The sequence below is a fragment of the Vulpes vulpes genome, chromosome 12 (assembly GCF_048418805.1).
Source record: "Vulpes vulpes isolate BD-2025 chromosome 12, VulVul3, whole genome shotgun sequence".
NCBI lineage: Eukaryota > Metazoa > Chordata > Mammalia > Carnivora > Canidae > Vulpes > Vulpes vulpes.
In genome coordinates, this window is record NC_132791.1 from 48,755,110 (window position 1) to 48,782,570 (window position 27,461).

At 43.8% G+C, this 27,461-nt stretch overlaps 1 protein-coding gene and 1 pseudogene across 1 annotated transcript; both read right to left on the bottom strand.

Moving 5' to 3' along the window:
* Positions 1 to 2,474: 2,474 nt before the first annotated feature.
* Positions 2,475 to 7,559, bottom strand: WNT8A (Wnt family member 8A). Its single transcript, XM_026001297.2, has 6 exons — positions 7,492 to 7,559; positions 7,367 to 7,400; positions 6,996 to 7,134; positions 5,424 to 5,549; positions 4,341 to 4,483; positions 2,475 to 3,023 (listed from the first exon to the last, which is right to left on the bottom strand). Exons 1-6 carry the CDS (start codon positions 7,557 to 7,559, stop codon positions 2,475 to 2,477), a joined length of 1,059 nt encoding a protein of 352 aa, XP_025857082.1.
* An 18,454-nt stretch (positions 7,560 to 26,013) lies between these two features.
* On the bottom strand, positions 26,014 to 26,876 carry LOC140594896 (transcription factor BTF3-like; annotated as a pseudogene).
* Positions 26,877 to 27,461: the final 585 nt, after the last annotated feature.

A 27,461-nucleotide genomic window follows, 5' to 3' on the forward strand; every position in this document is an offset into this window, starting at 1 on the left:
CTAAAGGCAAAGGCTCAACCACTGAGCCACCCAGACAGCCCCTATGGTTTCTCTTGAGATGCCATCTTCCTTAATGAATATTTCACATTTCTATTCACTAAAAAGGAGAAGAAGAAGAAGAAGAAGAAGAAGAAGAAGAAGAAGAAGAAGAAGAAGGTTATTTCCTGTTGGCATTAAAAAATAATAACTCATTCTTTTTTTCCAGAAGTATTTTATAACAAGTATTTTTAAAATCTATCTTTCTTCCTTTTTTCTTTTGTCCTTTTGTTCTTTCTTGGTTTCTTGGTTTCTTGGTTTCCTGGTTTCTTTCTTTCTTTCGAGGGCTTGAACACACCACCCTGAGATCAAGAATTACATGTACTGACTGAGCCAGCCAGGTACCCCAGTAACGATTCTTTTTGATAAGAAAAATATTTATTATCATAGACAAATGTAAGAACACAGAAAAACACAAACAGGTAAACAAATTACTCTATTTGGTACTACACAATAGCAAATATTTTCTTTTCTTTTCTTTTTTTTTTAAAGTCAGCTCTATGCCCAGTGTGGGGCTTGAACTCACAACCCTGAAATCAAGAGTGGCATGATGGGATCCCTGGGTGGTGCAGCGGTTTAGCACCTGCCTTTGGCCCAGGGCGCGATCCTGGAGACCTGGGATCAAATCCCACGTCGGGCTTCCTGCGTGGAGCCTGCTTCTCCCTCTGCCTATGTCTCTGCCTCTCTCTCTCTCTGTGTGAATATCATGAATAAATAAATAAAATCTTAAAAAAAAAAAAAAGAGTGGCATGACCTAAGAACTGAGTCAGCCAGGTGACCCAGTTTTTTCAAGTTTTTAAAAACAAAATTGAGTTATCCTGAACATGCTGTTTTGTAATTAACTTTACTCACTTAATATATCATGTATGTTTTTCATGTTGCCAGGTATTTCTCCAAAATATGATTTTAATGGTTGATATTCCATTGTGGGGCCATGATTTAACTACTTTGCCCTACTGTTGAACATTTAAATTGTTTTCTAATTTAAAACATTAAGCTGAGAGGTTTCTTCACTCTTGGTGATCAGTCATTGTACTTGTTTATGCTTGGCCTTTGCACAAAGGGAAGACTCCTAAAGCTGAGATGCTCACATTTAGGAGACAAATTTTTGAGCCCCCAAGGGCTCTCCACCCCAAGATTGCCAGTGGAAGATGTAGAAGTGCAAATGAGGAAGGTAGAATCCACAACTTTCCTAGTCTCTCTAGCCCAGGGTCTCCCTGAGGCATACAGACACCCCAGGAAGCCCAAGTTAAGAGAGCAAACACACTTTGAATATGGTTCAAGTTCAAAAGGCTTCCTTGTTCATCAAGTTTTTTAGGTTGCATTAAAATAACACCACCTAAATCCAGGAGTCTACATTGTTTTCCTATTGACCAGTTCCTGATTCTCAATTATATCATCTCTTAAACACTTATACCAAGAGGGTTGTGTATTTCCAGTTTTTCCCTTAGTTTTGTGCACAACTGGAATATACAAGCAGGATTTTCAATTCCCTTTCTTATCCTAAGGTTACCAAAGTGAGAAATAAAACGTCTCAGGTGGATGTATATTCTAGCATTTATTGCAAAATGAAGTTGAATTCCCAATCTGGGAAAATAACAAAAGAGTCCTTTCACAGCTCTTGGGGGCAAAAATATCTCTCTTTGGGCAGGGTAATGGAGGAGAGCCTTCTCTAGATAAGTTGGGGTCACCTGCCCATTTACTATGACCATTCTTTTTCCATGGCTACAGAGGTAGTTTCTGAGCTGGGAAAGTCTTCAGTTTATGTTGGGTCCTGGTTTCCTGGTTTCCCCAGGGTTTTGTGGGGAGAACTTTTTTTTTTTTCAGTAAGCTCTGAACCCAGTGTAGGGCTTGAACTCACAACCCCAATATCAAGAGTCACATGCTCTACCAACTGAGCCAGTCAGGTGCCCTGAGAACTTTTTAAAAGTGCATACTCAGATTAAAAACTCAATACCTTAAAAGCCGCCCACTAGGTACATATATGGTTTCTGCCCCAATGATCTGCGTGAACATATAGTTGTTCTTTCTGGAGTTAGCCAGCATCGGGGAAGCTTGCTCCTTCAGAAGTCTGAACAGAACTCTTTGGTTTTTGCTTCCATTCCCTCTGAAACTTATGGTGACAAGTACTTTGAGGGTCCCTTTGGATAAGACCCCCAAGCCAAACTCCCCTTTAGCAAGATGCAAAAGTACAGACACAAAGTCCAGGAAACAGCTTGCAGGAGAGATGAAATGAGGTCTGCCCACGTTAGAATGCCACATTCCAATTTCAACTCTGTCAAGAATATGCTATATAACCTTGGGCCTCCATTTCCCCATCAATAGCAGATATGAAGAGAGCTACAGACGAACTATGTGATTTTCTAATTCACTCTTTCTGAGAAAGAAACCATGTCCCCTCCCATCGTCAAATTCACTTGCAACTAAGCAAGTGCTTGCTATGAAGCACTGCCCTTGCCTCTGGCCAAAGCGCTGCCCAGGGAGCTTGTGCAGTAGTACTTGTTCACTACGTGCCTACACTGGTCGCACCTGACTGTACAGCACCACTGGAATTTGCAGTTACAGCTGCTGATAGCCTCAGTTCTTCTCTCTTCCACCTGCAGGCCACACTCGGTGCATAGGCGCCCGCAGCTGTGTTGCTCCCACCTGGATGTGTTGTGGCTGTCCTGCAGACACTCCCGGCCTTCTGTGCCATAGATGCCCAGACTGGAATTACGGGTACAGTAATCTGGTGATTCCTCTAAAAAGATCAGCTCAGCCTCTGCACTAGGAAGGAAGGCCTCAGTGGGGGCCCAGTGGCCCTCAGCACTGTTCCCAGCCCTCAACTGCCGCTTATCCATCTCAATTTTCAGGGCCTGCTTGTACTTGGCTTTCAGGTAGTCTCCCATTTCCCGGAAGTCAGCCAGCTGCAGCCAGCATGTTTGGATGCTGCAGCTCCCAGAGATGCCATGACATTTGCAGGTCCTTTTCATGATGGCTCTCACTGCCTACAGAGAGAAGAAGTGAGAGAGGACAAAAAATAAAACAACATTGGGTAGGGAAGACCAAAGGCTAGTAATTCAATGGGATATTTTAGAGTTGTGCTTCTTAACTTTGGAAGAGCATCAGAATTACTGGAGAGGCCTGTGGGAAATGCTCGTTCCTGGGCCCCACCTCAGATCTTCTCAATTAGAGTATTCAGGAGTGTAAAGGGCTTGTAAGGGTAATTTTATTTATTTTATTTATTTTTAAAAGATTTTATTTATTTATTCATGAGAGACACACACAGAGAGGCAGAGACACAGGCAGAGGGAGAAGCAGGCCCCATGCAGGGAGCCCGATGTGGGACTTGATCCCAGAACCCCGGGATCACACCCTGGGCCGAAGGCAGGTGCTCAACCACTAAGCCACCTAGTCGTCCCTATAAGGATAATTTTAAAGTGCTGTTGGGTATTGTATGGGAAAATCAAGCAAGTGTTGAAGAAGTTGCAGGAATAGGAAACCGAGGCTCTAGGCCCATCTCCATCCCTTGTTGAGCTTGTTTCTCTCTCTCATTGGAATAAGAATGATCAAGAAAGTTCCGGGTAAATTAAAGGAGAAAATATGATCATCGGCACTGTTATTGTCTTGAAGGTAGAGGCTGGAGTATTGGTGAGGGTTTGTCCTCTCCCAGTGGTAGGGAAGTTCATGCAGTCTGGACCTCTACCGGCAAGGCAATTACCCATGTGTGTGTAATTGCCTTGAAAATCTCTTCCCCTTGCCCTGGGCAATCAGGTCTTCCAGGTATGGGTTCACGGGGAAATTTTTATGCTCTTAGTTTTAAATCCAACTTGCTTGCACTTGAATTCAGAACACTCCAGAAGTCTTAGGGGAAAACAGCCCCTCCAGAGAAATCTAGATAAGTCCCAATCCCTAGAAATCCAGACAGATTTTAGGATACAATTTGGATGATCTCCCTCCCCTCCCCCATTAATTTCCTAGAATATACAGTTGAAATGTTTAAAATTTTGTCATGAAAGCAAGGCATTGCTACCGTATTGTCCTGTGTTCTCAGAAACCTGCCTGCAGAAAGGGCTACATGGTAATGTTTCATAATAAGACTAAAGTAGAAGATCTGAGTTTATTGCCTGGTTCTGATGCTTATTAGTTGTATTGAACTGACTTTGTCATCCAGAGAATGGCGGTGGCCATCCCAGTCCTGCTAGGTGGTGTGAGGATGGCACATGGGTCTGAGACAGCTCTTGCTAGGTTGTAAAGGGCTGTGCACATGTGAGGCTATTGCCAGTAGTGATCCTGATAGTTCACTGGGGGGCTCCTATACCTACCAGCCTGCCTGCCCTGTTGTTGTGAAGGTTCATCAGGGCTCTCGCATCTTTTCCCTTTTCCAGGCTATCCACAAAGAGTTTGGAGATCCTTTCCCCAAATTCCACATTGTCGCTGCAGCCTCCCCAGATCCAGCCGTGACCTCCTACACATAAGGAAACAATAAGTCCTACATACTTCTTTTATTTTATAAGTAAATCAAACTTTATTATTATTATTATTATTTTTTTAAAGATTTATTTATTTATTCACGAGAGACACAGACTGAGAGAGAGAGGCAGAGACATAGGCAGAGGGAGAAGCAGGCTCCATGCAGGGAGCCCGACGTGGGACTCGATCCCTGGTCTCCAGGATCACACCCTGGGCTGAAGGCGGCGCTAAATTGCTGCACCACTGGGGCTGCCCAAGTCCTACATACTCCTCCTGGCTAAGTTTCAGAAGGGTCAAGGTTACTTTAGCTAACATAGCCAAACCATCCTCCAAGAGCCCTAGAAGCATGTAAAGCTGCAGGTGAGAGAGGGAAGTGGAGGTGAGTGGGTAAGGTCCTTTCCCCAAAGCCAACTGCCTACCCTTCAGGTACTTTCCATCTCTAGGCAATTAGTCTTTCTACGCACAGTAAATGTAAGCATACTGAGCCTGGCCAAGATGATCTTACAGGTTCATTGCAGCTCAAATATTCTGTAATTGTGCACCATTATCCTACAGTAGTCTTGTTAGAGCCATCTTCTCCCTCTTTGATGATAAATCCGAGTCTCTTAGATGGTCTACAAATAATTGAGTAGCTCTGGATTATGGCCAAGCTGTTCTCAGCCTGAAATATGAGGGTTAGCTTTAAACTGTCTTTGGCCTTCTCATTCCTCGATGTCTTGTTAGTTTTAGAGCTCAGTGCTACTTTGTGATCCTGGAATCAAGGACCCAGGCTCAACTCTTGGAATAGTATAGGTCCAGGAGCTCCCACCAAGAAGTTGCTGCTAGCGTCTCGGTATTTGAGGGACCTGTGTCCCTTAGCCTGTCCCTGGAAGACGTTAACCTGCATGTAGCTCTGCATTCCTCGCTTCTTCCTACCCACACAGAGCATAGCTTACCTGTTTTTCCGTTTTTTGACTCATCACAGCCACAGTTTTCAAAGTCGCCCATGCTACAGTTCTTGGTGATGATGTACATGACTCCAGCAGAGCTGATGGCATGAATGAAAGAAGTCTCCCTGGTGGCTTTGGAGAGAAAGGGGGGACTGGAAACTTGGTGACCCAAAGCAGAGGCTTTAGAAAAGCAATTGTTTCTCTCCTCTGTCCCCTGTCCCTTTTGGGTTTAAAAGGATGCTCTTTCTGGGCATCTGGATGGTGCAGTCAGTTAAGCATCTGACTTTGGCTTGGGTCATGGTCCCAGGGTCTTTCTGGGCATCTGGGTGGTGCAATCAGTTAAGCATCTGACTTTGGCGTGGGTCATGGTCCCAGGGTCCTGGGATTGAGCCCCACATTGGGATTGCTGCTCAGTGGGGAGTTTGCTTCTCCTTCACCCTCTGACCCTCCCCCAGCCACTCATGCTCTCTTTCAAGTAAATAAAATCTTACAAAAAAAAAAAAAAAAAGAGAGAGAGAGAGGATGCTCTTCTACTTGAGAGAACAATGCATGTCTTTCCAGCAACCTTACTTCATTCAGGTAGACAGTATCCCTATGGGGGTGGGGATAATAAAACCCAGAGAGGGAGTGATGGCACCAAGGCCACTCTCCTCACCACTTGTATTGGGACCAAGACACTGCTCTTCTAAAATCCAGCCTGGGCTTCTGTTCACTAGCCACTGCTTCCAGTCCTTGGGCAGTGGGGACTAAGGGCCATGAAGCTGGCTTAGCGAAGAGAGAAGGGCCTTTTCTTCCTTCTGACATAAAGCAGGAACTATTTAATAATAATAATGATCATGGCTACCACTTACTGAGCTCATATATTACTAAAAAACATTCTCCCGTTTCATTTCCACACACTCCACATTCCCACAGGAATCTGTAAAGAGAGTGTGGACTCTCTTCTTCCACATCTTCTTTACTCCCTTCCTGCCCCCCCTTCTCAGGCAACTCTGTATTTTTTGTATATAAACGAACTTTATGTAAACTACTACACACAGTTATAAAGAACCAACAGGTGCGCGCGCGCACACACACACACACACACACACACACGAGATACAGCTCAATGTGATCTTTCAGCTTCTCTGTTGTTGGGAGTTTATGACAGCTGGGCAGATGGGAAACCCCTCAGCGGCTGCAAACACAGAGCCCTTTCCCTGTTTTTATTTCATGCAACTCAGTGCAAGGTAAGTGTATACAAAGACACACATACAGCCCTGCATTTTAAAAATAGAGAAATGATTACATTTGTATGGAAATACCTTTGTATCCACCCCATGCAACCCTCCTAGTACTCCTGGAGAGCTAAATAGAGTTGGCCTCATTGACCCAATGACAACACTGGGGTTGAAAGAGGGGAGGGGTAACTCGGTCAAGGTTTCACAGCCAGGAAGTGGCAGGTCAGTAGATCACTGATAACGTTTTCATTTCATTGTGCATATACATGTCACACAAACGTACACACAAAATGTACACATGCAGCAAGCTCACTACCACCATGCACAATATACCCCTTTGTGCGAGTGCACAACTTACCACTTCTCAGCCTGTTGTGAGTGGAGAGCTGGAGAGCACTTTCCGGGCAGTTCCAGCGTTCCCAAGCAAATTGGAATTTACACTCCTCTATGCCACTCTGGGCGCCCAGGGCCACGCTGGTGGTGTAGGTCAGATAGGCCTGGCAAAGGGAAAGTGCTATGAAGGTCAGTCCTGACTTGGGTCAGGTCGTCCGGGGCTGCTGGGGGCAAGCAGGACTCAGGTGAGCTCACTTTCCATGAAGGAACAATTATGGGTTCTTCTGGGTGGGGAACTTCCGTCACTGTCTCCCTCCCCTTCCCTCTTGTCTTTCCCCAAAAAGAGTTCCCTTAGGAACCTGGGTGGCTAAAAACAGAAGCCAGAGATCATCCTACCTTGGGACCTGTTATCAGGAAATTGTTCACTGACCTGTCAAAAAGAGAAAAAAATGAAGCAGCGGTGAATGGGAATGAGATCATGGGAGCTTCCTGGGTGGGGAGGGTGGATGGAAAGTACTTACCAGGCAGAGGCACTGAAGGTGGCGTAGCATATGCCCACGGCCACCCTGAGCATAAACAGGTCCCCCATGGCCCTGCTCACCCCCAGGACGCCAGGTCCAGCCCAGGGGCAACTCCTGAGAAGTGAGGGGAGAGCAGGGTCTTTCTCGGTATTTATGTGGGAAAATTCTGAATGGCTAAAGGGGAAAAACCAACAGCTCTTCTCATTTGTCCCTCCCTGGCAGGGCTGCAGGATCCACTGACCCAATGGGGGACCAGAAAGGAAGGACTCAGCCCCAAAGCCTCCAAGGAAAGCCCCGCCCCACCCCGCCCCACCAGCCCTTCTTCCCTCCCAGGCTGACCAAGGGGCTGAAGCCTTTCCCTACCCTTGAGGTTTCTTTCCTCTATAGATCAGACTGCTCTCTTTCTGCTACATGGCTCAATTTCTTAGACTCTTGGAGCCTAGAGCAGATGAGGTTCCTAACCCTGAAGGTAGGTCACTAGTTCCTGTGAGCTACCGTGTCCTCATCTGTCACCCGGACTTCACTCTTTGTCCTGCCTTCTTCCCCAAGTGTTCCTACTTACAGGGGGAACCCTATTTGGTGCACCCTCCTACTCATTTTACCAAAGTACATGAATACACCTTTCCTATCTCCTTCCTTGGTGGCTGTACAGTTATGGAATCATGGGACCATGGAGCAGAAACATTTCAGAGCCTGTCTCCATAACAGGCCCTTCTACCATATTCTAAGTTCTGGCTAATTTCCTTCATTCCTAGGAGGGTTTATCATTTTATATGTGAAAATCAACCTTTGGGCCACCCAGGGCTGTATTTGAAAAAATGAATGCCCTTTTCACATCACTTTGTTGCTAGGATATCAGCTCCTTAGGCAGGAATTTCTCTTTTATTTAATTTTTTGTTATTATTATTATTATTATTATTATTATTTTAAGTAATTTCTGTGCCCAACTTGGGGCTTGAACTCATGACCCCAAGATCAAGAGTGACACAATCTGGGCAGCCTAGGTGGCTCAGTGGTTTAGCGCCGCCTTCAGTCCAGGGCGTGATCCTGGAGACCCAGGATCGAGTCTCATGTCAGGCTCCTTGCATGGAGCCTGCTTGTGTCTCTGCCTCTCTCTCTCTCTTTCTCTCTCTCTCTTTGTCTCTCATTAATAAATAAATAAAATCTTAAAAAAAAAAAAGAGTCACACAATCTACCAACTGAGCCAGCCAGGCACCCCAGGAATCCCTCTTTTAGATTCACTTAAGTGCTTGAGAAGATGCCTGGATGACAAACAAATTAATGAAAGAAATTTGTGACCAATACCTAATAGGGACCTGAGGCACCATTTAGATAGGTTTGGGGTCAAGGAGTCAAGATCTTCCTTGGTTGATGGAGCTTTTTTCTAGGGCTGGGGAAGGCAGTCCAGAGAGACTCAGAGGAAAATACAAACAGGAGGTCACCATCCTGACTCATTTCCATGGTATCCAGATCACATCCCAGCCCCCCAGGGCCTGATTTGGGTGAAAAAGGGAGCTCAGACATCCCCTCATCAAAGGAGTTCCAGGAGCCAAGGAGTCTTCTGGCTTTTTTACTTTTTAGGGCAGTGCATTCAAATTATGGGCTAGGATTGGTGTCATTCTGTAAACTGCTACCTGTTACTAAGTACAGAAATGAAAATATTAAGAAATTTTAAAGAAGATTTTATTTTATTCATGAGAGACATAGAGAGAGGCAGAGACACATGCAGAGGGAGAAGCAAGCTCCATGCAGAGAGCTCGATGTGGCACTCGATCCCAGGATCATGTCCTGAGCTGAAGGCAGACACACAACCTCTGAGCCACCCAGGTGTCCCAGTATTTAGAAATTTTTACAATGATTTGATGTAGTGATTTTATTTTACTTTTTTTTTTTTTACTATTTTTAAAATGCAATTTTATTAATTTAATTTAATTTTTTAAAAAGTAGTCTCCATGCCCAGCCTGGAACCCAACATAGGGCTTAAACTCACAACCCTGAGATCAAGACCTGAGGTGAGATCAAGAGTTGGACATTTAACCAACTGAGCCACCCAGGTGCCCTGATGTATAATTTTAGATATGTTGAATCTAATAATAAGACATTTGGGTTCCTATTTTGTATATATTTTTTCCTGTTACATTTTTCTAAGAGGTTGGGCGCAAATGTCACAAAAGCAAAATGTCCTTTATAGACTTAAAGCTCGGCCTCTGAGCCCAGCAACCTGTCTTCCTTTGCTTGGTTGTGGGCTCCTCTCCTTGGGGAACAGAAATATCTGAGACTTGAGTCACTTGGGAAAAGCCCCGAAGTTTGCTTACTATTTTCTCCAGTCAAGAATCTAGTGTTTAACTTTTCCTTCTTAAGAATGTTTAACTTGGGCAGCCCCGGTGGCACAGCGGTTTAGAGCCGCCTGCAGCCCGGGGTGTGATCCTGGAGACCCAGGATCGAGTCCCATGTTGGGCTCCCTGCATGGATCCTGCTTCTCCCTCTGCCTGTGACTCTGCCTCTCTCTCTCTCTCTCTCTCTCTCTATGAATAAATAAATAAAATCTTTAAAAATAAATTAAAAGAAAAGAATGTTTAACCTTTCCTTCAACTGCTTAACAGACTAAGCCACACAGGTGTCCCTCTCCTTTAAAAAAAAAAAAAAAAAAAAGGTTCCATGCCCAACGTGGAGCTTGAATTTACAACCCTGAGATTAAGACTAAACTCTATGGACTAAGCCAGCCACATCTCCTATCTCTTTAGTTTAGTTTTTTTTTTTTTTTAAGATTTTATTTATTTATTCATGAGAGACACAGAGAGAGGCAGAGACATAGGCACAGGAAGAAGCAGGCTCCCCATGGGGAGCCCGATGTGGGACTAAGTCCTGGGATCTTGGAATCATGCTCTGAGCCGAAGGCAGTGAGCCAAAGGCAGATGCTCAACCACTGAACCACCCAGGCATCCCTATCTCTTTAGTTTTTAAGTGATGATCCAACTCTTCGTTTTTCTTTTCCAGAGAGGGAGATCTGGATCTGAAGACCAGAGCAGATGATGACAGGGAGATAGAGTGGTGCCATCACAAGACCATAATGTCTCTGAACCAGTGATGTGCTAGTAGACAGGTATTTAGCAACCAGTTCCGGTGTGTCAGGAGCCATGATTGGTAGTGTTTGCTGATTTCCATGGTGTAAATACTCCCACCATGGCCTTTTTCAAACTACCAACATGGGCTTGGGAAGAGATGAACAGTACCACATCATTATGTAATATTCTATCATATAGCTATAATAGATGTAAATTACCTTAAGATTATTGATAATAGGGGCAGCCTGGGTGGCTCAACCGTTTAGTGCCACCTTCAGCCCAGGGCGTGATCCTGGGGACCTGGGATCCAGTCCCTCGTAGGGCTCCCTGCAGGGAGTCTGCTTCTCCCTCTGCCTGTGTCTCTGCCTCTCTCTCTCTCCCTCTCTCTCTCTCTCTCTCTCTCTCTATCTCTGTGTATGTGTGTGTGTGTCACTCATGAATAAATAAATAAAAAATCTTAAAAAAAAGATTGTAGGGGATCCCTGGGTGGCGCAGAGGTTTGGCGCCTGCCTTTGGCCCAGGGCGCGATCCTGGAGACCCGGGATCGAATCCCACGTCGGGCTCCCGGTGCATGGAGCCTGCTTCTCCCTCTGCCTGTGTCTCTGCCTCTCTCTCTCTCTCTGTGACTATCATAAATAAAAAAAAAAATTAAAAAAAAAAAGATTGTAAATAGTAGTAAAATATCAGAAAGTAATCAGGAAAAGATGAATTTTGAGTACTTGTTCTCTTTGTTTTTATTGGTTACAAAACTTAATTTTTTAAAAAGATTTTATTTATTTATTCATGAGAGACACACATAGAGAGAGTGACTCTGACTCATGACCCCAAGATCAAGAGTCACATGCTATACCAACTGAGCCAACCAGGCTCCCCCATGTAATTTAATTTTTAATAATGACTGTGTTTAACAACCAGTTTGCAAAATTCCTGTCCCAGCGTTCTGAACTGGGACAAACTACCCCCCAGCACACCATTAGAGCCCTGTGTCCTCCCTCTAGGCCACTGGGAGATACAGTGCAAAAGATTTCAATGTGGAATTGAACACCATCTATTTATCATTTCGTTATATGCAAGGCTTTCACTCTTGCTGAGCCATAAATCTTGCTACCTGCCCTCAAGGAGCTTAGTACCTAGTAAACAGTAAATAGAGGTTTAGGTGTATATTTAACTATGATGAATGAACAAATGCATGTACCTCTGGAAAGGTGTTCATAGAACTAGAAAGGAAGTAGGATCAGATAGTCTTTTTTTTTTTTAAGATTTTATTTACTTATTTATTCATGAGAGACACACACAGAGAGAGGCAGAGACACAGGCAGAGGGAGAAGCAGGCTCCATGCAGGGAGCCCCATGTGGGACTCCAACCCAGGTCTCCAGTATCACACCCTGGGCTGAAGGCAGCGCTAAACCGCTGAGCCACAGGGGCTGCCCAGGATCAGATAGTCTTAAAGGCCCCCTTTACCTCTACTGTTCAAGGATGTTGAAGTTTCAAGAATCCTAGGGAAAGCTCTGGGGACTATAATCAATGAGGAATAAGCCAGAGTTGCCCTTGTGGTGCCCAGCTTCAGGAAATCTAGAGGCCATCCAAAGAACAGTAGAGTATCTGAGCTAGAGGGTCCCATTTTATGAACTACATGAAGCCCAGCGAGAGGAGACATCTCATGGTTACACAGTGAGTTGAGGCCAAGAACACCTGGATCCTACCATCCTGGTTTGCTCCAGATTGAAAGATTTCCCATAGAGTGGAACTTTCAGTGCTTACATCCGGACAGTGTTGGGCAAACTGGGTGATTGGTCACCCTACAACGATGATGGTGTGCATCCTAGATCAATGTTTCTTTCCGAATGCACACTCTCACTAAACTCCCAAATTCCTGGTTCTCCTACTTTTCTTTTCCAGGCTCCTTCCAGGGCCCTGACCCTACTAAGCACCACTTAGATTGTGGAGCAAGTTGGAATGGGGGCAGTAGAGTGAGTGGGTGGAGGTAGCCAAAAATACCAGAAGAGAAAGAGAGATAGGATTTCTGACTTTTTACACTCCTCTGCTAATTAGATAAGGGGGGATGGAGCAGGGCGGGGGAGAATATACCTCCATGCATATTCTTCTAAAGTGTGACACTGAGCAGAGCTCAGGGACTTTCAATCTCTGGTCTCCACCCCTTCTCCTTGGAGATTGGTCTTTTCCCACTCCCTGGGGATCCTCAACTCCCAGTCGAAATGCCACAGCTGCTTGAACCCTGGACCCTCCCTTTGGTCCCCCCAATTTAACTTCAATGACTTGCAAAGTTCCTCCACACATATTATGTCCAAGGAAGGAAGAGGAGCATAAGTTCTCTGTCTCTCAGATCCAGAGTTCCAGGTGTGGGGAAGAAAAAAGTTCTCTGTCTCTCAGATCCAGAGTTCCAGTTGTGGGGAAGAAAAAAAGGGGGCCTCCTGTATGGGAAATGGAAACAGTTGGTTGTCTGTTGAACACATAAGCTTGTGAGGGCTGGGGTCCATCAGAGGATCTAAATCTGCAAGCTATTACTGTTTCATGTTTGAAGATGCTTCCTTCATCATTGTGAAAGCTCTGTAGGGTAGGCTTTGTAAATCCCAATCACAGGGGGATCTCTCAAGGGACACCAGCATGTTTCTCCCATTGGATGGAGAAGCCCAGATGGCAGAAGGTATATCTTCACTATTAGCCTTGGAAGGTTTGGAGTTGGAGGAGCTCCTCTGAAGAGAGATATCAGGTGGTTAATACTTCTTTATTCTGTTTTTTTATTCTCTCATCATTCTAAACTCCCATCTCTGAGCCTTGGATAGGACACAGAAATTCCCAATTAATGCTTTTCAGTTGATTGTTGGGGAAGAAAGTATGGAGATGATTGTGGGGTTTTATTAGTTTTCAGAGAAGTATTCATCCATCTATTCATTCTAAAAAAAATTTATCTACTTGAATTCAGGCCAGGACTCAACACTTATGAGTCTAATATGAATTACCCTTTTTTTAAAGATGGTATTTATTTATTTGAGAGTGAGTGAGAGAGCATGAGCAGTGTGTGTGTGCGTGTGTGTGGGGTTGCTGAGGGAGAAACAGGGACCATGACACAGAGCTCAATCCTGGGACCCCAGGATCATGACCCGAGCCAAAGGCAGATGTTTAACCAACTGAGCCACCCAGGAGTCTCTTAGTTGATGTTTTTATCCCGGACAAGTTTTCAGTCTGGTCTGAGAGAGACGTTTAAACAATTTATAATAACACAATGAGATAAATTACTTTGGTGGAGTAAGGAATGAAAATAATGAGAAAAAGTCCATAGAATGGGACTTCTGATGGAGACCTGCCATCTGGTGACAGTAGATGGTACAACAGGCTTCTTGTTGCTCTGATGGAAGCTTCACTACTATAATTTCAGCCTGTATGAACCTGCCTGATGGATGGCCAGCCCATTGGTTGGCACGGTGGGGCACATACAGTAAAGCTTCTAAAATGATCTCCATCCTTGAAAAACTTGTGCTTGTGAGTATAAGCATAATTAAGGTAGTTATCAGCCAAATAAATACTTGATGTGATGCATGAACAAATGAACTTTAAAAAATTTTGTATATATGATTCATGCTCGTTACCAAAAAAATTAAACAAAATGGAAATACATAATCTAAAAAATGAGTCTCACCCATCCATTCCCTGTAGATAACCATTATGAATTTTAGTGTGGATTCTTTTTTCTGCATGTTGATATATACATGTTATTTTAATTTAATTTAATTTAACTTTATTTATTTATTATTGTTTTAAAAAAGATTTTATTTATTTATTCATGAGAGACACAGAAAGAGAGAGGCAGAGACATAGGCAGAGGGAGAAGCATGTTCCATGCAGGGAGCCCGTTGTGGGACTTGATCTCGGGTCTCCAGGATCAGGCCCTGGGCTGAAGGTAGCGCTAAACCACTGAGCCATTTGGGCTGCTCTGTTATTTAATTTTTTAAGTAGACTCCATGCCCAACTTGGGGCTTGATAGAACTCATGATTCTGAGTCCAAGAGTCACATGCTCTACCAACTGGGCCAGCCAGGTTCCCTTATACATATGTAATTTAAAAAGTAGAACTGTGTTATTATTCCTCAGCTTGGTTTTGAATTTTTCCTCAGGGACCCCTTTCTGTGACACTACAAAACAATCGGCCTTATTTTTTCTTAATTTTTATATTAAATAAAAAACATGCTCCTAAAAGTTAAAAGTTTTATAGGATTTAAGAAAAGCACAGCCTTCAATTATACCCCCTTTTTTCCTCTTAAGAAACAACCACTTTCAATTCTTTTTATTTGTTGCTATTAGTATTACTTCCCTATTTCTTTTTTATATTTTTATTTTTATTTATTATTATTAATTTTTATGATTTTATTTATTTATTCTTGAGAAACACAGAGAGGAGAGAGAGAGAGGTAGAGACACAGGCAGAGGGAGAAGCAGGCTCCATTCAGGGAGCCTGACATAGGACTCCATCCCGAGTCTCCAGGATCACGCCCTGGGCTGAAGGTGGCGCCAAACCGCTGAGCCAACTGGGCTGCCCCATATTTCTTTTTTTAAAAGATTTTATTTTACTTTTATTTATTTATTTATTTAATTAAAAAAAATTTTTTTTTAAATTAAAAAAATTTTTTAATTTTACTTTTAAGATTTTGTTTTTAAGTACTCTACACTCATTTGGACTTGAACTCACAACCCCAAGGTCAAGTGTCACATGCTCAACCAACTGAGCCAGCCAGGTACCCCTACTTCTATATTTCTAAACAAAATATATTTGAATCCTATTTATTAATTTCTCAATTTTAGGTATTACCTGTTGACCTCCCACCATGGAAGTTGAGGATTTGCCTCTGTTTTCTTTCCCCATCTACCAAATAGAAATCCATCTTTTTCATTCTCTCATCTCCCAAGATAGTTAAATTATAATTTTACTTAGGAAAGTGTTCAGTGTTTACACTATGATTATATAAATACTATTTAGAGGAGGGGCATGTGGTAAACCAGCCTTACTTTTCTTTCCCTACAAGTCTTTCTGTCTTGCCTGGAATGAATAGTTTTCTTTTCTTTTGTTGTTTGCTTCTTTTCTATGTAGTTATTACCACTTCAGCCCCTAATTGTGCCACTCTTCTAAAACACCTCTCAAGACACTGAATTCTCATACCCTCTCCAGTCGGGCTGAGCTGTTTCTCTGCATACTGAAGAGCTGTCATTTGAGTATCTTTTTTCACTATCAGGATAGGGTTCACTTTGCTTCTCCACTTTGTTATACATCCTGTTTCTTAAATATTATGTCTTTTTATCTCTGTTTGCTCCCTCATTTTGGTGGGTAACATATTTTAGTAGCTTCCTGAGAATGGGTGCATAGGAAACACATTTTTTGAGACCTCACATGTCTGAAAATCTTTATTCTACTCTCACTTGTTGATATTTAAATTTTTTCTTAGATTAATATATTGGTAGGGTATAGAGTTATAGGTTGGAAATAATTTTCCCATGCAATGTTGAAGTCATTCTTCCAATATCTTCTAGTTTCCAGTATTGCTGTTGAGAAATTTATGCCATTTTGAATGCTAGTCTTATATAGGTTACCTGTGCTTCTTCCCCCTACTCTCTTTGGAAACTTATAGAAACTTTTCTTTATCCTCAGCATACTGAAATTCCACAATGATGTGGTTTTGGTTTACAACTTTTTTATTTCTTGTTTAGTACTCATGCATTCTTTCAGTCTGTAAACATATGACTTTTTGTTTTGGTAAACTTTCTTGTATTATTATTATTATTTTTTAATTTATGATAGTCACACAGAGAGAGAGAGAGAGGCAGAGACATAGGCAGAGGGAGAAGCAGGCTCCATGCACCGGGAGCCCAACGTGGGACTCGATCCCCGGTCTCCAGGATCGCGCCCTGGGCCAAAGGCAGGCGCCAAACCGCTGCGCCACCCAGGGACCCCCTCTTGTATTATTTCTTTGATAGTTTCTTTCTTTTCATTTTCTATGTTCTTTTTATACAATTGTATTTGTATGTTTGTGTGAGGATAACAGACTTCCTTGGCTGATCCTTTCATTTTCTCATTTTATCTCTTCTTGCCTGGACTCCATCTGTTTTTGTTTTGTTTTATTGGTTTATTATCTAGGAGGAATTCCTCAACTTTTCTTCCAACCTTTATTTATTTTTGTTTACTTATTTATTTTAGATAGAGAGTGTGTGTGCTGGGTAGAGTGGGGGGAGGAGCAGAGGGAGAGGGAGAGGATCTTAAGCAGGCTCAACACCCAGTGCAAAGCCTGACATGGGGCTCAAGCTCATGACCCTGAGATCATGACCTGAGCCAAAATTAAGTCAGATGTTTAACTGACTGACTCACCTTGGCACCCCATCTTCCAACCTTTAGATTACATTCTTTTAATTTCTGCATCAAATCTTTAAAATCTAAGAGTTTTCTCTTATTCTTTGAATAATGCTTTAAAAGAATAGTATTCTGGGATCCCTGGGTGGCGCAGCGGTTTGGCGCCTGCCTTTGGCCCAGGGCGCGATCCTGGAGTTCCGGGATCGAGTCCCACGTCGGGCTCCCTGCATGGAGCCTGCTTCTCCCTCCGCCTGTGTCTCTGCCTCTCTCTCTCTCTGTGACTATCATAAATTAAAAAAAAAAAAAGTATTCTGGGGTGCCTGAATGGCTTAGTTGGCAGTAAGATCATTACCAGAGTGGAAATCAAGAGTTGGATGCTTACCTGAGTTATCCAGGTGTCCCACCCTGACTGACATTTTTTTTAAAGATTTTATTTTTTTATTTATTCATGAGAGACACAGAGAAAAAGAGAGAGAGGCAGAGAGAGAAGCAGGTTCCATGGAGGGAGCCCAAAGTGGGACTCCCAGGTCTCCAGGATCACACAATGGGCCGAAAGCAGGCACTAAACTGCTGAGCCACCCAGGCTTCCCCTGACTGACATTTTTAAAAGATTACTCTGACTGCTGTGTGGACAATGAGTTGGTGGTGGAGGTGGTGCCAAAGATATTGGCAGATCTCTCTTAAGAACTGACCAGTTCTCGGTACTTAATTTACCATTCTTCCTCATTCCTCCTCAGTCCTTAGCATTTTTCCAGCCTATGTGACTGGAGAGAAAGGCGATGGCATGACCTGAGAAATCAGGGCTTCTTTTGGTGAGAAAAGTGATGGCAGCAAAGCCCAATGGAAATGTTTGGGAGCTGGAAATTTGGCTGAGGAGCTGCAGAGAAAGGACAGAATTTTGAGTGTCTAGATTTCAGATCTCCTATGGAGAAGGAATAGTTGAAGCTGTGAGATTGTATGAACCATCTGAGAGAGGGGATTCAGAGAAAAGAGCAGAAGACCGAAGCAATGCCAGCAAAAGAAGCAGAGGGACAGTACTGTAAGGTTGCTGCACCAGGGCAGTGCAGAAATGCAGGACTACTTAAGCCAGAGTGCCAGCTGAGAGGTGAACACAACAGCAAAGGAGGAGCTATGCCAGGTTGGAATCCTCACAAAGGGTTGCGGCAGAAACAGGACTTGAACAGATATTTATTTATTTATTTATTTATTTATTTATTTATTTTTAAGATTTTATTTTATTATTTATTCATGAGAGACACACACACACACAGAGAGAGACAGAGACACAGGCAGAGGGAGAAGCAGGCTCCATGCAAGGAGCTCAATGCGGGACTCGATCCAGGACTCCAGGATCATGCTCTGGGACGAAGGCAGGTGCCAAACCATTGAGCCACCCAGGGATCCCCTTGAACAGATCTTGAAGGACAGGTAGACTGACTAGGTTGATGGAGATGAAAGCAGGGATTTCCAGGCTAAAAAGCCCAAGAACTGGCACCTGGGTGGCTCAGTTGGTTAAGTGTCTGCCTTTGGCTCAGGCTGTGATCCTGGGGTCCTGGGATTGAGTTCTGCTTTGGGCTCCCTGCTCAGCGGGGAGTCTGCTTCTCCCTCTGCTGTTCCCCCTGCTTGTACTCTCTCTTTGTGCCAAATAAATAAATAAAATCTTAAAAAAAAAGAAGCCCAAGGACCAAGGTATAACAGAAATTTCTGACTATTGAGTATGTGTGCAAAGTCAGGGTGTTGTTGGGAGTTTGTGAGAGGAGGCTTCAGTCAGGAAATCATAGGTGATAAATGTGTGTAGAAGGAGCTGAATCAGTCAGTTGATCAACATGTATATATTTTTTAGCATCCCTGCAAACTGTGCCCCAGTTCAGGCTCTGTGACTATATCTGTGAACCAAGAAACCAAGGCTCTGTACATCAGAGCACACCCATTAGCAAATCAGACAGGTCTTCACAGGCAAGCAGAAGTGTTCAGACTTTATTCTATGAGACACTGCTCTCATGGGACCCTATGATGGGAGCTGGTTGGAAGGATGTCCCCAGCTTGTGGGGACATGACAGGGAGTGTAGGTAGAGTAGATGCAGACTGGTGAAGAGTTTGCATGTGTATGTGAGCCTGAACTGTGAACATAGACTAGGATGGGTGCACTGGAAAGGCAGGGAAGTGGTTGGAATTTCTGAGAAAGTATTTTTCTTTGGAGAGATTGATGGCTGATTCATTAACCTTGGCAAGGGACATTTGCATGTAATGAGAGTAAAGTCTTTGGCTAAGCTGCAGGAATTAAACTCTGATGATGGAAATTTTTTTTTTAAAAGATGGTATTTATTCATGATAGACATAGAGAGAGAGAGGCAGAGACACAGGCAGAGGGAGAAGCAGGCTCCACGAAGGGAACCCAATGCGGGACTCGATCCCGGGACTCCAGGATTGCGCCAAAGGCAGGCGCCACACTGCTGAGCCACCCAGGGATCCCCGATGGAATTTTTTTTTTTAAAGATTTTTATTTATTTATTCATGAGAGACACAGAGAGAGAGGAGCAGAGAGAGAAGCAGGCTCCATGCAAGGAGCCCGATGTGGGACTTGATCCCGGGTCTCCAGGATCACACCCTGGGCTGCAGACGGCGCCAAACCGCTGCGCCACCGGGGCTGGGGCTGCACCCCCCCCCCGATGGAATTTTTTAAAAATATTTTATTTATTTATTCATGAGAGACAGAGAGAGAGGCAGAGACACAGGCAAAGGGAGAAGCAGGCTTCATGAAGGAAGCCCGATATGGGACTAGGTCCTGGGACCCCAGGATCCTGCCCTGAGCCTAAGGCAGACACTCAACCACTGAGCTACAGAGGTGTCCCCCCGATGGAATTTTAAAAAAATTTTTATTTATTTATTCATGAGACACACACACACAGAGAAGCAGAGACATAGGCAGAGGGAGAAGCAGGCTCCATGCAGAGAGCCTGACGCGGGACTTGATCCCGAGACTCCAGAAGCACACCCTGGGCGGAAGGCAGAGCTAAACCGCTGAGCCACCGGTGCTGCCCTGATGATGGAATTATTGACTTGAGTAAGAAGAGGTGTTTGTTGGAGGGACAGCACAGAACCATCCCTGGCCCTTTTCAGGAGCTGTCTACTTACTCAAAGTAGTTACCAAATAACACCTTTTCAGGAGCTGTCTACTTACTCAAAGGCTAACTCTTACCTTCCAGGTGATATGAGGAATACTGCTTTGCTCTCTGGACATCATTTTGACCACTGAGATGCAGTCATAGGACTTTTTGGTTTTATGGAGATAAACTCATGCCCTCCCAATTCCTCAAGGACTGTCACCCTGCTTGCCCTGCAGACTCCACTTTCTTTTTTTTTTTTTGAAAGAATCTTTCCTTTTTAATTTTTTTTTAATTTATTTATGATAGTCACAGAGAGAGAGAGAGAGAGGCAGAGACACAGGCAGAGGGAGAAGCAGGCTCCATGCACCGGGAGCCTGACGTGGGACTCGATCCCGGGTCTCCAGGATCGCGCCCTGGGCCAAAGGCAGGCGCCGAACCGCTGGGCCACCCAGGGATCCCCAGACTCCACTTTCCTAGAGAAAACAAGGGAAAGGAAATGAAGAGAAATAGGCAATAGGGAGGAGCACACAGTGCACAAAAATTCTGTGTAAGACTTGAAAGGGAAGTTAAAGGAAACAAACAACTTTCTTCTTGAGCTTGGGATCAGCAGGGAATGATGCAGCTTCCTGAAATATTTATAGAAAGCACTGGACAAGCAGAATCAAGAAGCAGAATGACCAACTCATCATGTTTTTCCCTGGACTTGCCCAAGTTTGACACCAAGGTTTCCATATTCTGGGAAAACTGAGGCAATTGATCATCCCTTTAGGAGGCCTGGTTTCTATCTCTGCATCTGCCATTGAGTCTTCCCTTTGAGCCTGAGGGTTCCCCCTCATTTGGTAAAGTATAGTACCTGGACCACGTGATATCAGAGAGCCCTTCCAGCACTAATGGAACAATACAGAAATTTGCCCAGGCCGCTTTGACATCCACTTTCTGTGGGAGCTTGTCTTGAGTGTGGGCAGAACCAGTGTCACCACCAGAAGGTTCACCCAAGGGCTAGAGGACCACCAAATTCTTACAAAGACTCTTCTTTCTTACAGATTAGAACTTTTTTTTTTTTTTTAAGATTTTATTTATTCATGAGAGAGATAGAGAGAGGGGCAGAGACGCAGACAGAGGAAGAAGCAGGCTCCTTGCAGGGAGCCCAATACGGGACTCAATCCCGGGACCCCGGGACCACAACCTGAGCTGAAGGCAGACGCTCAACCACTGAGCCACCCAGGCATCCCATGATTCTTGAAGTATTTAAAACCCATGGGATTTGTCTATTTTCACTTTTTAAATTTTGCCAAAAGAAAAAAATGAGGTCCAGAAGGACTCTTTCCAATGTCATGTGAACTTGGCTGGCAATAAAATTAAATATTAAATCTTTGTCAGATGAGAAAAGCGCTAAATGGAACCTGTTTCCCAACTGTATGTTTCTTTCTTTCTTTTTTTTTTTTTTTACCAGTCCAATATTAGAACTTTTCATGGAGAAACATGCAGCTTTCATTTGAGTGGATGCCATGCTTCCTGATGGCACAACATCCATCATAGCCTGTGGAGTCAGTGCTCTCCCATAGGAACAAAATGCCTTGCCCTGAAAGAAGATGGAGAACTGTATTCATGCTGGGTGCTTAACTCCTGTGTACCCACTCATTCTGATGCCTGCTTCTCTTTCCTTCCTCAGAAAGCCTGAAACCCTGGGTGCATAGCCAAAACTCCCCAGCTACTCCAGAAATGAACACTGCACTGATTTTTAAAAAAATATTTTATTTATTTGTTCATGAGACACACAGAGAGAGGCAGAGACATAGGCAGAGGGAGAAGCAGGCTCCCTTGGGAAACCTGTTGCAGGACTCGATCCCAGGACCCCGGGATCATGATCTGAGCCAAAGGCAGATGCTCAAACATTGAGCACCCCCAGGCGCCCCAAACACTGTGCTGATTTTGCACTGAGGCAGACTTGGTTTCAAATCCCTTTTCTGCTACTTACTACCCGGGTGGCCTTGTTGTGCAAGTTTTTGTGCTTCCACAGCTTGGGTTTGTGCATCTATAAACTAGGCACAATGCCATCATACTCGCAGTAAAGGTAAACATTAGCTAATAATATGCGGCCAACGGATTGTTCAACATGGTGAATGCAGAAGGACCTAAAGCAAGGCATGTTGTAGTTTCAAGCTGGGTTGTCCAGGAAGCAAACTCTAAGATGGAGAGTAGCAGGCAGGGTGTTTATGAGACAGTGCTCTTGGGGTCGACACTTATAGAAGGAAGGAGAAGGAAACAAGATGGGGCAGAGGAAGAAGTGGGCTGTGTTGCAGGCCCAGGGAAGACCTCAGCTGACCTCCCACGGGGAGCTGTAGAGCTGGGATGAGCCTTCAGAACTTGCCAATTGTGGTGAGGGAGCCGGACCTTTCGTACTCCGATGTTGTCGCTTATGCAGTACAGGCTGTCCTGGAGGTTTTCTTCAGCCAAAGCATTCTCCAAAGAGGACTGATAGCTGAGGGTCATGGCAGCATTCCCAGAAGCTGAGGGAGATAAGTCCTGCATTCTTTTTTTTTTTTATTTTTTATTTTTTTATTTTACGATAGTCACAGAGAGAGAGAGAGAGAGAGAGAGAGAGAGGCAGAGACATAGGCAGAGGGAGAAGCAGGCTCCATGCACCGGGAGCCCGATGTGGGATTCGATCCTGGGTCTCCAGGATCGCGCCCTGGGCCAAAGGCAGGCGCCAAACCGCTGCGCCACCCAGGGATCCCCTCTTTTTTTTTTAATTTATTTATTTATTCATGAGAGACACAGAAAGAGACAGAGAGAGGCAGAGACACAGGAGGAGGGAGAAGCAGGCTCCATGGAGGAAGCCTGACGCGGGACTCGATCCCGGGACTCTGGGATCACGCCCTGAGCCAAAGGCAGGTGCCAAACCACTGAGCCACCCAGGGATCCCTAAGTCCTGCATTCTTGAAGAGGGGTCTGGATTGTACAGTATAGCATTCATCACTCCCAAACTCCAGATCCTGTGTAAAGATCTCAGGGGCGCCTGGCTGGCTCAGTTGGAATAGCATGTGACTCTTGATCATAGCATTGTGAGTTCAAGCCCCACGTTGGATATAGAGATCACTAAACCAACCAACCAACAAACAAACAAACTTAAAAAGGAAACAAAAGATCTTGAAAGCTTTCAGAGGGGAAAAACAGGGCATCCAGAAAGGAACAGGAATAAGAATGACATCAGATATCTCAAAGATCCCAGTAGATTTTTAGCAAATCCCATTGCTAAAAGGCAATGGAGAAATGCCTTCAAATGTCCCATGGAAATTGGTTTCTAACCTAGAATTCTATTCTGAGTCTATCTATCAATTGGATTTAAAGATACAGTAAAGACATTTTAGATATGCAGTTTTGGCTTTTTACTGTTTCTCAAGAAGCAGCTAGATGAAAAATCCAGGAATTAGAGGATTTGCCAGGAAGATGTGAAGGGAAGTCTGAGCAGCAGAGGTCCCTGGAATAGGAGGCTGAATCCTGGAGGGAAGCTATTTATAGTCTAAGCCACATATTATTTATGGCTATGTCAACAGTTGGTAAAAGTATGAAGAAAAATGAAGAAATGATGATTGTAAAAATTAGAATAGAAGTTACCTCTACAAAGAACGGTGGGGTTGTGATGGGAGAGGAGCTTTTGAGGTGTTGGTGATGTTTTGTTTTTTTTATCTGAATGATGTTACATGACTATTGCTTTGTAACTTTTTTTTTTTTTTTTGAGTAAGCTTTTCACCCAACATGGGTCTCAAACTCATGGCCCTGAGATCAAGAGCCACATGTTCTACTGACTGAGCCAGCCAGCCAGGCACCTGCTTTATAACTATTTTAAAATATATAAAATATATATACATATATATTATGTTTATATATATACTTTATATATATATGCTTTATGCCATATTCTGTGTATATATTTGAAAATAAGTCATTTAAAATTTCATATGAGGGCCACCTGGGTGGCTCAGTCAGTTAAGCGTCTGCCTTTAGCTCAGGTTATGATCTTAGTGTCCTGGGATCCAGCCCCACTTCAAACTCCCTGCTCAGTGGAGATCTGCTTCTCCCTCTCCCTCTGCTGCTCCCCCTGCTTGAGCTCTCTCTTTCTATCAAATAGATAAATAAATAAATAAATTTTAAAAATAAAATTTCGTATTAAAAGAAAATAAATAATAAATGTAGAGCCCTTAGCACAGTGCCTGGCCTGGCACACAGTACATGTCCAGAGTTGAATATAATCATCATTATCATCATCCTGACCTTGCCGTCCGTTCCTAAACAAGTGCTTTCAACTCTTGGCTTCTATAGAAGAAGAGTGTGGGATGTCTTCTAGAGGAGTGTGCAAAAGCAGGGGAGGATTAATGCCCAGCCAGGAAATGGTTTTATGTTTGCACAGAAAAAAAATTGAATCCAGAGCTTCCTGTTCTGAAAACATAAAACTGCAGAGAGAAAATTAAGGGATTTTCTATTTTTTCTGTTTTTTTTTTTTTTTTTTTTTTTTGATAATTGTCAGGTGGATAGTAGGATGGGAAGATCTGCTATCCTATGTCCCCATTCCTTTTTTTTTTTTTTTTTTTTTAAGATTTTATTTATTCATGAGAGACACACACAGAGAAGCAGGAGACACAGGCAGAGGGAGAAGCAGGAGCCTTGAAGGGGAGCCTGATGCAGAATTCCATCCCAGGTCCCCAGGATCACCCCTTGAGCCAAAGGCAGATGCTCAACCGCTGAGCCACCCAGGGACCTCTTATGTCCCCGTTCTTACCTGCAGGTGATACTTACGAATAGCTCAGTGGGAACCTGGAACCCAAAAAGATGTTTTCTGGGAGCTATTGTTTTCATGAAAAATTTGTAACTCTAAAATTCCTTTGGAAATTTCAGATATACCTTTGCACGACCTTAACATGTTTGCCATTTGCTTATTTTAGTGCTTCTTAAAACTGCAGAAACATTTCTTGCACAAATGGTTCCTTGTTGCAACAGAGATGCAAAGACCACCAATGAGAAGAAGAACCATCATTCTCCTGGGCATTTCAGAAGCCCTGCCCTGAACTATGGAAGGAAGGTCAAGAGGAGAGGGGACTCAGGCGGTGAGGCTTTACTTGATAGCGACAAGATGCCCAAAAAGAGCAGAGAGAGCAGTGATTAGCTTGAGGATTAGTTCCAAATGGAAGACACCAGAGGGAGGAATGTAGAGTTACCATGTGTACCCCAACAGCAGCCTCTGATCTTTGGAGGGTAGCCCTTCTTTGCTTCCAAGGACCCCATGAGCCCCCACATGGGTACTTATTGGGCAGATTCTTCTTGGGGACACTTCTCCTGTTAAACTCTCCTAAAAGGGTGGTAGGCTGTTGGAATGGAGAGAGCTCTAGACTAGGAGCCTGGAAGCCTGGGCCCCAGATCTGCCTTTAAGCAGTGTGCACCTTGGTCAGATCATTTCATTTTTCAGGCATTGGTTTTCCACGTGCTGAGACTATATCATGCCTCATATCCCCTCCAGATCTGAGAGTCTGTGATTCTAATATCCTGCAAAGCTGGTGAGAGGTAGCACGATTAACAGGATGTTGAGCCCAGTAGGCCTAGATAAATTTATTTATTTATTTATTTATTTATTTATTTATTATTTCCTAGGCAAAGAACTTTATTAACCTTGTTTCAAACTTTATTCCCAGGCTTCTTCAACTTAATTAGCTGCAAAGAATGAATTGTATATAGCAAAAACTGAAAAGAGCTGCAGTGTCAAGGGGCTTGGGCTTAAAAATATTAGGGATCTAGGGATCCCTGGGTGGCGCAGTGGTTTAGCGCCTGCCTTTGGCCCAGGGCGGGATCCTGGAGACCCGGGATCGAATCCCACGTCAGGCTCCCAGTGCATGGAGCCTGCTTCTCCCTCTGCCTGTGTCTATGCCTCTCTCTCTCTCTCTGTGTGACTGTCATAAGTCAATAAAAATTAAAAAAAAAAGAAAAGGTCTTTAAAAAAAATATTAGAGATCTAGATTTTATCAGATCCATGAACAAAATTTTAAAAAGCAGTCATAATATAAAATAGCAGCTCCCAGTAACTTCTTCAAGTTTTATCTTTTTCAGAAGTTGATTCAATTCAGTTTGCTTCATTCTTGGAAGCTTCATCAAAATTCTCCACAAGATCTGGAACTTTATCATCATCCTCCTCCTCTCCGGTAGCAAGTGGTACTTTTCCTTTTTTTTTTTTTTTTTTTTTTTTAAGATTTATTTATTTATTCATGAGAGACACACACACACACAGAGAGAGAGAGAGAGAGAGGCAGAAAAACAGGCAGAGGGAGAAGCAGGCTCCATGCAGGGAGCCTGATGTGGGACTCGATCCTGGGACTCGATCCTGGGACTCGATCCTGGGACTCCAGGACCACGCCCTCGGCCAAAGGCAGGCGCCAAACCGCTGAGCCACCAAGGGATCCCCCAAGTGGTGCTTTTCCATCCACGGATTGTTTGGGCAGAGCTTCAGCCAGTCTTCTTAAACTAGTCAGACTGTCTGCACCAAGCTGGTTTAAGATACTGGGTAGCATTTCTGTCAGTTGCTTTGTCTCAGCATGGCCTGTAATGGTGAAAGTGTTCGCTGCCAGTGATGCCTGAACTTTAGGGTTGTTAAAATGGATCACTGTTCCTTGGTTTGTGAACATATTCACTTCTTCAATACCAGAGATATTGTTTACCCCTAACTTCTTTAAGGAGAACTGAAGTTTTTTTATCATCTGCTGTAGCTGTTCTATGAACCACCTTCTTTCAGCGAGCAGTTCCTTTCCCACCAATGCGCAGTTGTGCTTGCAGTTTGGCGAGTTTCTCCTGGCTCGTGATAGTTTCTTTCATCTTGTTGGAGCGCAAATGGAACCGGGTGGGGGACTAGGGTTGGTGCTGGGTGGGGTGGGGTCTTGGGCAGACCAGCTGAGGTTAGGTGCACACATGCAGGGATGCAAGATCCAGGCCTAGATTTAGATCCAGCACCACCTACTAACTATGTGAACTTTGCAAATTATTCAACTGTCCTCAGCCTGGTTGCCCAGATCTATAAATGTATAGTTGTACTCACAGCTGTTCTGAAGTTGAAGCGAAGCAGTGTATGTCCATGGTTCTCAAACTGTGTGTTCAGGCACCCTAAAGCTCTGCAGTGAAGTCACGCGAGACCACCGAGGAATTTTTCAAATTTCTGAGGCAAACACAATGAAGCAGAGGTAGCTTGTCATTTCAACATTAGATTGCACTATATTACTTGACGCCTTGTGTTGTACTTCACAAAGCGAGGTTTTCAGTACGATAAAAGGCAAGTAGCATGTGAAAATCTGCGTGGAACACAAAAGGAGGGCGGTGGTATCCAATCTGATTAAGAAGCTGAGCAGTGTACTATAGGTGTGAACATCCCATTTGTAAATACTTGTAGTTATTTAAGAATAAAAT